The sequence below is a fragment of the Salvelinus alpinus genome, chromosome 2, assembly GCF_045679555.1.
Source record: "Salvelinus alpinus chromosome 2, SLU_Salpinus.1, whole genome shotgun sequence".
Taxonomy (NCBI): Eukaryota; Metazoa; Chordata; class Actinopteri; order Salmoniformes; family Salmonidae; genus Salvelinus; species Salvelinus alpinus.
In genome coordinates this window covers 86,853,588-86,863,599 of record NC_092087.1, presented here as the reverse complement: position 1 = coordinate 86,863,599, position 10,012 = coordinate 86,853,588, and the positions used below count along the sequence as shown (strand labels likewise).

At 39.6% G+C, this 10,012-nt stretch overlaps 1 protein-coding gene across 1 annotated transcript; it reads right to left on the bottom strand.

Moving 5' to 3' along the window:
• Positions 1 to 3,883: 3,883 nt before the first annotated feature.
• LOC139568012 (B-cell receptor CD22-like) lies at positions 3,884 to 9,158 on the bottom strand. Its single transcript, XM_071389676.1, has 7 exons — positions 8,895 to 9,158; positions 8,515 to 8,778; positions 6,662 to 6,925; positions 6,398 to 6,488; positions 6,251 to 6,314; positions 5,929 to 6,155; positions 3,884 to 4,021 (listed from the first exon to the last, which is right to left on the bottom strand). The coding sequence occupies exons 1-6, from the start codon at positions 9,040 to 9,042 to the stop codon at positions 5,958 to 5,960; spliced, it is 1,029 nt and encodes a 342-aa protein (XP_071245777.1). The 5' UTR covers positions 9,043 to 9,158; the 3' UTR covers positions 3,884 to 4,021; positions 5,929 to 5,957.
• Between the last annotated feature and the right edge of the window lie 854 nt (positions 9,159 to 10,012).

Below are 10,012 nucleotides of genomic sequence, written 5' to 3'. Positions count from 1 at the left end.
TAGACAGGATTACCTAGATTTATTGACCAGCTCAAATAGACAGAAGTCTGCTTATGGCAGACCAATCCAAACTCATCTTTCGGCATGTCCATCCCACTCATTATCTTAGCCAATCATGGCTAGCGGGAAGGTTGCTGACTTTCTCTGGTTAACTTCTTATGGCTGCAGCCCGACGTCGGTACACTTATGACAACAGCCAGCTCAAAGTGCAGGGCGCGAAATTCAAAAGATATTTTTTTAAATATTTAACTTTCACACATTAACAAGTCCAATACAGCATATGAAAGGTACACATCTTGTGAATCCAGCCAACATGTCTGATTTTTAAAATGTTTTACAGGGAAGACACAATATGTAAATCTATTAGCTAACCACGTTAGCAAAAGACACCACTTTTTTTACTCCATCAGTTTTTTACTCCATCAGTAGCTATCACAAATTTGACCAAATAAAGATATAAATAGCCACTAACCAAGAAACAACTTCATCAGATGACAGTCTGATAACATATTTATTGTATAGCATATGTTTTGTTAGAAAATGTTGCATATTTCAGGTATAAATCATAGTTTACATTGCAGCTACAGTCAGAAATTGCACCGAAAGCAGCCATAATAATTACAGGCACCAACGTCAAATATCTAATTACTCATCATAAAACATTTCTGAAAAAATACATAGTGTACAGCAAATGAAAGACAGGCATCTTGTGATTCCAGCCAATATTTCCGATTTATTAAGTGTTTTACAGCGGAAAAAAAATGTAGCGTTATATTAGCTTAGCACAATAGCCAGAAACACTTGGGCGCCGGCGACTACGACAGATATATGAAATAACATCATAAAATGGGTCTTACTTTTGCTGATCTTTCATCAGAATGTTGGACAAGGTGTCCTTTGTCCAGAACAGTCGTTGTTTGGATTCAGAACGGCAACTTTCCCTCTTCATTTAGCAAGCGCGCTACCCGGGTGGCACGACACTCTCCATGTCAACAAACGGAAGAGAACGGAACACGGCAAAACTCCCGAAAAAATTTCAATAATCTGATGAAACTATATTGAAAAAACATACTTTACGATGATATGGTGACATGTATCAAATAAAATCAAAGCCGGAGATTGTAGTCGCCTATTACGGCAGCTAAACAAAAGGCAACCCCACTGTCCAGCTCGCGCTCTTCAGAGTACCGAAAATGGTGGACACGTCATTCCAAGATGATGTGTTCCATCTCAGACCAAGATAATCACCTCATTTTTTCTCTCACAGCCTCTTGACACCCAGAGGAAGGTGTATGACGTGCATGTATACTAATAGGTTTTGTGCCCATTTATAGGCAGGAAGAAGAACAGAGCATCGATTTCAGACATTCCACTTCCTGGTCAGGAAGTGTGCTGCAGAATGAGTTCTGTTTCACTCAGAGAAATAATTCAAACGGTTTTAGAAACTAGATAGTGTTTTCTATCCAATAATAATAATAATATGCATATTGTACGAGCAAGAATTGAGTACGAGGCCGTTTGAAATGGACACCTTTTATCTGGCTACTCAATACTGCCCCTTGCAGCCCAAACAGGTTAAACCAACTAGGCTCGTAATTTAACAATTTTATTTGTATTTACAGATGGAATACAAGTTTGTTATTAAGGCACATGAAAGTTCACATGTTCAAGAAGGCATTTTTGCCAGAAAATTTATTTTGATTTTAAAAAAAGTTTACGTTGAAATGGCTGTGAAGTAGTGACCTGCGACATACGACTAGTTTCCTGAAACGGGTCACATTTTCTCAAAATGTCTTTCATCAATGTTGCTTTTTTCCAGGATTGACACTTGACTAGCGAATTCAGACAATCCAATCTGAGATCGAAACATGTAAATCTACGATGCTCACAAGGTCTATTTTTGATAATGGCCAATCAAGAAAGAAGTGGGCAGAGTCAGGGAAAACCAGCGGAGGATTTTAATTGAACGTTTATTTAACTACGCAAGTCAGTTAAGAACAAATTCTTATTTACAATGACAGCCTACTGGGTTAACTGCCTTGTTCAGGGGCAGAATGACAGATTTTTACCTTGTCAGCTTGGGGATTTGATCCAGCAACCTTTCAGTTACAGGCCCAACATTCACTAGGCTACTTGCCACCCCAAACTTGATTCAAACAGAAGATGGCAGTAGATAAAGATACCAATGAATTTACACAAAATTGAAGGTAAAATAATATTGTAAAATAAATAGTAAACCATCCATGTAAAAATACTGTGTTATTAAGAGTTGACGTGGGAGTGGCTTATGAATTTAGTGAACTAGCTATCTCAGCCAGCTTGTTAGCTACATAAAGCAGACATTATTCAGCGATACCGAAAGTCTGAACGGCCATTTTGTGTTTGTGTGAAAGAGGTGTCTTCAGCTGACTGATCTACAGAGTATTTAACCAAATACATCTTTTTTTAAACCAGCCATGCATACAGGTCTATCGGTCTGCCTTGGTTTATTGAGTCATATTGTGTCTGTATTTGAAAAAATGACAATAAATAATATTTAATGTAACTGGTTGTGTGTCTAGGTGCTGGACATTACTCGTTCTGAAAGTGTCTGTATATATTTTGTACAGACATGATGATTATGAAGGTGAATAAACCACTATTGATCTACAAACGAATGTAAATGTATTATTTGTAGTTACTGTATGTACTGTACAAGTTTATGTGATTTTAAAAGCTTTTAATTTTCTCTCCACTGAAAATACTGTCATAACAAGGTAAAAACAATGACAATGAAGTTCATGATAGATTTTGTTTACACTTCACACATTAGTAAAAAAACAAAAACGATAAAAGTAATAAGAAATGTTGAATCAAGCAGAACTATTTCCTTAAATTTGAGTCAAAATTGTGCTTTAACTTTGTGATAAAAACAATGAAACAAATATATTTTTCAAAATCTAGCAAATTTATATTAACTGTATATAAATGAATTGAATTTATTTGCGTAACAGACATATGAAACAAATATACTTGCTGTAAAAATGTATAACCTTGTAGCATCATACCCAAGAACACTCAAGGCTCTCTGACAATGGCGCATCAACCAAGGTCTGAATACTTATGTAAATGTCAATTTCAGTTGTTTAGTTTTTTTGCAAAAAAAACCTTTATGTCAAAGTTCTTGTAATCAGATTCAGTTTCCTGTAATGTAAAAAATATTTACAATTTTAGTTTACAAATGTAATTTTAAAAAGAGTTTACTTAAAAAAATATTAAACTATTTAACATAACAAATATTTCAGAACATTTACTGGGTCCTTCTCTTATTCATCATTGTTTAAAAGGCTAAACTGACCCTAGATCAGCAATCCTACTCAAAGTAAATGACATTGGATAAAAGTGCCTGCTAGATGGCATATATTATTATATACTATTATAAACCAGGTAGTTTGGGTCCTGGATGCTGATTGGTTGAAACAGCATTTTGCTGTATGTACTGTATATCAGACAATATACCACGAGTATGACGCAAAAATACTTGTTAACTTTTCTGTTGATGTTGGTAACCAGCTTATAATAGCAAGAAGGCACCTCAGGGGTTTGTGGAATATGGTCAATATACCACGGCGAAGGGCTGTATCCAGGCACTCTGCATTGTGTTGTGCATAAGAGCAGCGCTTATCCGTGATACAGTATTTTGGCCAATATACCACACCCCCTTTGACCTTATTGCTTCATTAAATAACTAAGTTTTAATATACTGGTCCAGATATACAAGGTTTTTGATGAACTTGTTGTGTTCAGGTCTTCTTTGTTCTGGTTTTGTTGTGTTCAGGTCTTCTTGGTTCTGGTTTTGTTGTGTTCAGGTCTTCCTGGTTCTGGGTTTGTTGTTTTAAGTTCTTCTTGGTTTGGGGATTTGTTGTGTTCAGGTGGTCTTGGTTTTGGTTTTGTTGTGTTCAGGTGGTCTTGGTTCTGGGTTTGTTGACTGTTTTTGTAGATCTCAGAGGTGTCCTCCTCAGCTGCTTGTGCCGCCGTGGGTCTGAGGAGAGAGAAACAGAAATGATGCAAATCTGTGTCCCAAATGGCAGCACCCTATACCCTTTATAGTGCACTACCTTTGACCAGAGCCTATAGGGCTCAGTAGTGCACTAAAGAAGGAATAGGGTACCATTTGGAACGCACAGAGAACAGTTCCTCAAAATCATCATCACATCACTCCGTCATTATAGACAGGTCATAGCAATGACCTTGTCATGAGATGTTCATTATTGGGTTGGTAGTTTAAAAAATATTATGGGACAGCCCCCTTTTTTCAAATGTTCACCTAAATGACATACCCAAATCTAACTGCCTGTAGCTCAGGCCCTGAAGCAAGGATATGCATATTCTTGGTACCATTTGAAGGGAAACACTTTGAAGTTTGTGGAAATGTGAATTGAATGTAGGAGAATATAAAACAATAGATCTGGTAGAAGAAAATACAAAGAAAACACCAACCAGTTTTTTTTTTGCCACCATCTTTGAAATGCAAGAGAAAGGTCACTGTTAAATCCATCACTCTGGTTGTAATTCCGATAGAGTCCACAAGATAGCAGCAGTGTATGTGCAAAGTTTCAGATGGATACCTTGGAGTATGACTGATCCTCAAGACTTTTAGTGTGAAGTCCCCAGGTACATTTGGGCAAATCGTGAAGGAGACGTTCGCATTCATATTCCATTTTTCTGCAAGAATATCATCCAATCTGTATGCTTGGACTTTGATTTAGCTTTCCAAGTATTAGTAGCCATATTATAAGTTCAACATTTGCAAAACAACCAGTTTTCATAACTTCATAACTCTGAATATCCTTATAATTTTTGTCCAAAATGAAAAGGCATGCTGTCGTACAAGGTTAGAAGCTACATTTTACAACATATATATGGTTTCCGGATACTCCCATGAAGCCCAGCTCATTGCCTATCTAGCTAGCTCTTTTGACCCTGATTGGTGCTTATTTGACAAAGGTACAGTTGTGGGCGGCCATCACTTGAACGTGACCAAATATGGTGTCCTATAGGATATACTAGACCCCTAATGAAATAATAAAATCTTGTTACCTTCTAGGATCTCTGAGGAAAATTTACGAACGTGATTTGACTCGTTCAAACAACGTTTAGGGTGAGATGTTCACAGATTATTTTCTTTGCAAATTGAACGAGTGGAAATACTGTCGATACTGTCACGCCCTGACCATAGTTTGCTTTGTATGTGTCTATGTTAGTTGCTTGTGTCAGCACATTTCTTATTATAGCTTCACGTTCGTTGTTCGTTTGTTATTTTTGTATAGTTTCGTTAAGTGTTCTCTGTGTTAATAAATATCAAGATGAACACATACCATGCTGCATATTGGTCCTCCGATCCTTCAAACTTCTCCTCCTCAGACGAGAAGGAAGACGAACGTGACAGATAGTGTGTGCTATATGGACCTTTTTAGGATATGAAAAAGGATTTTATCTAACAAAACGACACTTCATGTTATCTCTGGGACCCTTTGGATGATAAATCAGAGCAAGATTTCAGAATGTAAGTACACATTTCACCTTCAGAGGTGAATTTATAAAACCTATCGCGTTGAAAAAGGGTTTTGTTGTTAGGAGCTCTCCTCAAACAATAGCATGGCATTTGTTCACAGTAATAGCTACTGTAAATTGGACAGTGCAGTTATATTAACAAGAATGAAGGCTTTCAGTCGATATTAGAGACTTCTATGTACCGAAATGTGTTGTTTTTCTAAAATCTGTGATCTTGATATAATGCGCTGCATGATTTACAACTGTCCCGTTGACGGAACGCCGATCCTTAAGAAGATGGAAATGACATCACTAGGGGTCACTGTTTTGGTTATTGATGACATCTACTACAATAAGGAGCAGCATATGAATGACCTTAATGCAGAATATGCTCACCGGGTGGTAGCACTGGGGGGGGTTGAATTTCACAGCAGCGTACTGGACATCTTTGTCCTGTTTCTGGGGTTGAGGCAGTTGGACGATGGAGTACAAAGCTCTTCCTGGTTTTTGGAGGGAGAGAAGTGGACGCTGGTGTAGTGAACGTCATCCTGACTCGACGGTGAATGCTGTCTCTCCTGCATGGCCATGCCTATGACGTTGTCATACAGGAAAGTAGAGTCTCCCTGATAGGGAAAGAGTATAGACAACATGAGGAGTAGAAATGTTCCACAAAGAATACACAGTCATCACAGTCATCTTCTGATCCCAACAGACTCACCTGTCCCTCGTCTGCTGTGTCTCTTGTTTCTATTGTGCCAGAGGTGGATTTGGATGCCTTCTTCCTGTTTTGGACATTCATTTATTAATTATTAATGAATGAAGTTAGTAACAAATCAGAGTGTTAAAAAGCTAAATGTTCACTCACCTGAACCACATGAATCCAGAGAGACAGAGGATGAGAATCAGAACAACAATTATGATTCCTACAGCTGCTGTCTTAATTGAGGTATGTTTCCCTATAATAAAATATGGATGATATGAGTACATGGTATGTTGTAAACTGAAAAGAATACCATATTAAAGGCTTGGGAATCGTATAAGACAACACAAAAGTAAAGTGTAATAAGCCAAATTTAGATTAGATTGAAACATGTAATTGTGTATTTGCGTATTGAAGATGAACCTTTACCTGCTACAATGATCTTCAGATCTGTAGAGGTCTCAGATGCTATTTTATTCCTGGCCTCACAATAGTAATGTCCACTGTCCTCAGAGCTGATGTTAGTGATGTTGTAATTCTGTCCTGACAATACTGGTGAGGTTACGTTCTTCTTGTACCAGGTGTAATTCTGCACAGGTGGGTTGGCATCACTGCTGCAGGTCAGAGTCACTGAACTGCACTCCACTATTTCACCAGAGGGACTGACTGACACTGAGGTGTTCTTTGGGCCATCTGGTGGACAATACAGTGTTTTAAAACAGTGTTTTACATGAGGAGAATTATAAAACTTGGAGGTAAACTCCTCTCACTGTCAACTGCATTTATTTTCAGCAAACTTAACGTGTAAATATTTGTATGAACATAAGATTCAACAACTGAGATTCATAAACTGAACAAGTTCCAGAGCCATGTGACTAACAGAAATTGAATAATGTGTCCCTGAACAAAGGGGGGGTCAAACTCAAAAGTAATAGTCAGTATCTGGTGTGGACACCAGCTGTATAAAGTACTGCAGTGCATCTCCTCCTCAAGGACTGCACCAGATTTGCCAGTTCTTGCTGTGAGATGTTACCCGACTCTTCCACCAAGGCACCTGCAAATTCCCGGACATTTCTGGAAAGAATTACCCTAGCCCTCACCCTCTGATCCAACAGGTCCCAGACGTGCTGGGATGGCAGAACACTGACATTGCTGTCTTGCAGGAAATCACACACAGAACAAACAGTATGGCTGGTGGCATTGTCATGCTGGAGGGTCATCTCAGGATGAGCCTGCAGGAAGGTTACCACATGAGGGAGGAGGATGTCTTCCCTGTAACGCACAGCGTTAAGATTGCCTGCAATGACAACAAAGTGTTAAAAACCGTCCGATGATGCGGTGACACACTGCCCCAGACCATGACGGACCCTCCACCTCCAAATTGATCCCACTCCAGAGTACAGGCCTCGGTGTAACGCTGTTTCCTTTGACGATAAAAGCGAATCTGACCATCACCCCTGGTGACACAAAACCGCGACTTGTCAGTGAAGAGCACTTTTTTGCCAGTCCTGTCTGGTCCAGCGACAGTGGGTTTGTGCCCACAGGTGACGTTGTTGCCGGTGATGTCAGGTGAGGACCTGTCTTACAACAGGCCTACAAGCCCTCAGTCCAGCCTCTCTCATCCTATTGCGTACAGTCTGAGCACTAATGGAGGGATTGTGCGTTCCTGGTGTAACTCGGGCAGATGTTGTTGCCATTCTGTACCTGTCCCGCAGGTGTGATGTTCGGATGTACCGATCCTGTGCAGGTGTTGTTACACGTGGTCTGCCACTGCGAGGACGATCAGCTGTCCATCCTGTCTCCCTGTAGCGCTGTCTTAGATGTCGCACAGTACGGACATCACAATTTATTGCCCTGGCCACATCTGCAGTCCTCATGCCTCCTTGCAGCATGCCTAAGGCATGTTCACGCAGATGAGCAGGGAACCTGGGCATCTTTCTTTTGGTGTTTTTCAGAGTCAGTAGAAAGGCCTCTTTAGTGTCCTAAGTTTTCATAACTGTGACCTTAACTGCCTACTGTCTGTAAGCTCTTTGTGTCTTAACGACCGTTTCACAGGTGCATGTTCATCAATTGTTTATGGTTCATTGAATAAGCATGGGGAACAGTGTTTAAACCCTTTACAATGAAGATCTGTGAAGTTATTTGGATTTTTGCGAATTATCTTGAAAGACAGGGTCCTGAAAAAGGGACGTTCCTTTTTTTGCTGAGTTTATGATTATATGAGTAAAATATAAATATGTGTGATTCTCTCATTAAAAGATGAGATGGTTAGGCGTACTTACACTGAACATCTACAGAAATGGTAGAAGAGTTGAGACCTCCATATTCATTCTCAGCCTCACAGTAGTATTCTCCACTTTCCTCAGAGCTGATGTTGGTGAGGAGGAAGATGTTTTCAGATCCTTTTAGTGAAGCTCCATTCTTCTTGTACCAGGTGTATTTGTCCACAGGTGGGTTTGCATCACTGCTGCAGGTCAGAGTCACTGAACTGCCCTCCACTATTTCACCAGAGGGACTGACTGACACTGAGGTGGTCTTTGGTTTACCTGATATAAAGATGAATGTGCCAAAGTGGTACTGTCACAATACTTTCATTTTGAGTTTTTAAAATATATCTGTTAAACCACACGAGTACAAGATGGAGAGGATCTGCAATACTTACACAAAACCTTTAGAGTAACAAGCTTTGATCTTTGGCATCCAACTTCATTCACTGCCAGACAGTAGTATTCTCCTCTGTCCTCAGGGCTGATGTTAGTGATGCTGTAACTCCATCCAGAATGTCTCATTGAGGTTTCAGCTCCATTCATCTTGTACCAGATGTAAATCTGCACAGGTGGGTTGGCATCACTGCTGCAGGTCAGAGTCACTAAACTGCCCTCCACTATTTCACCAGAGGGACGGGCTGACACTGAGGTGTTCTTTGGACCATCTAGTAAATAATTGAAAAAAAAATGCATTAAGGGCTAGATTCTATGACATCTGCGATAGCCGACACCTGCATTGCGGTTGTTTTGGCGGTGTCGTAGTTGGAACTGCATTAGAGCTGTCAAATCCACACGTAAATCCCGGCACTATACCTCAAGAGCACATTGCCATTGGCTGCACAGAGTCGCATTAAGGGAAATCCCATGCAGCTTTGTTTACAAGTTGGAACACTGGAATGTGAGATGTAATCTACACCTCAATTAGATTGATATAAATTCTCATTATTTTAATTCATGATTTTTTTATTTGAGCGTCATTATTTCTATATTGCCCTTCTCGTTGTGAACTTCTAATGGGAGTGGGATGGTATGTCTTTATGATAATGATCAAGAGCAGCTGGGATGGTATGTCTTTATGATAATGATCAAGACCAGCTGGGATGGTATGTCTTCATGATAATGATCAAGACCAGCTGGGATGGTATGTCTTCATGATAATGATAAAGACCAGCTGGGATGGGGATGTCTTCATGATAATGATAAAGACCAGCTGGGATGGGTATGTCTTCATGATAATGATAAAGACCAGCTGGGATGGTATGTCTTCATGATAATGATAAAGACCAGCTGGGATGGTATGTCTTCATGATAATGATAAAGACCAGCTGGGATGGGTATGTCTTCATGATAATGATAAAGACCAGCTGGGATGGTATGTCTTCATGATAATGATAAAGACCAGCTGGGATGGTATGTCTTCATGATAATGATAAAGACCAGCTGGGATGGTATGTCTTTCTGATAATGATAAAGACCAGCTGGGATGGTATGTCTTCATGATAATGATAAAGAG

Coding starts and splice junctions, on each gene's coding strand:
- LOC139568012 (XM_071389676.1), bottom strand. CDS start 9,042: ATGAATGGAGCTGAAACCTCAATGAGACATTCTGGATGGAGTTACAGC. Junction 8,779..8,894: donor TGTTACTCTAAAGGTTTTGT/GTAAGTATTGCA, acceptor TCTTTATATCAG/GTAAACCAAAGACCACCTCA. Junction 6,926..8,514: donor CATTTCTGTAGATGTTCAGT/GTAAGTACGCCT, acceptor ATTGTCCACCAG/ATGGCCCAAAGAACACCTCA.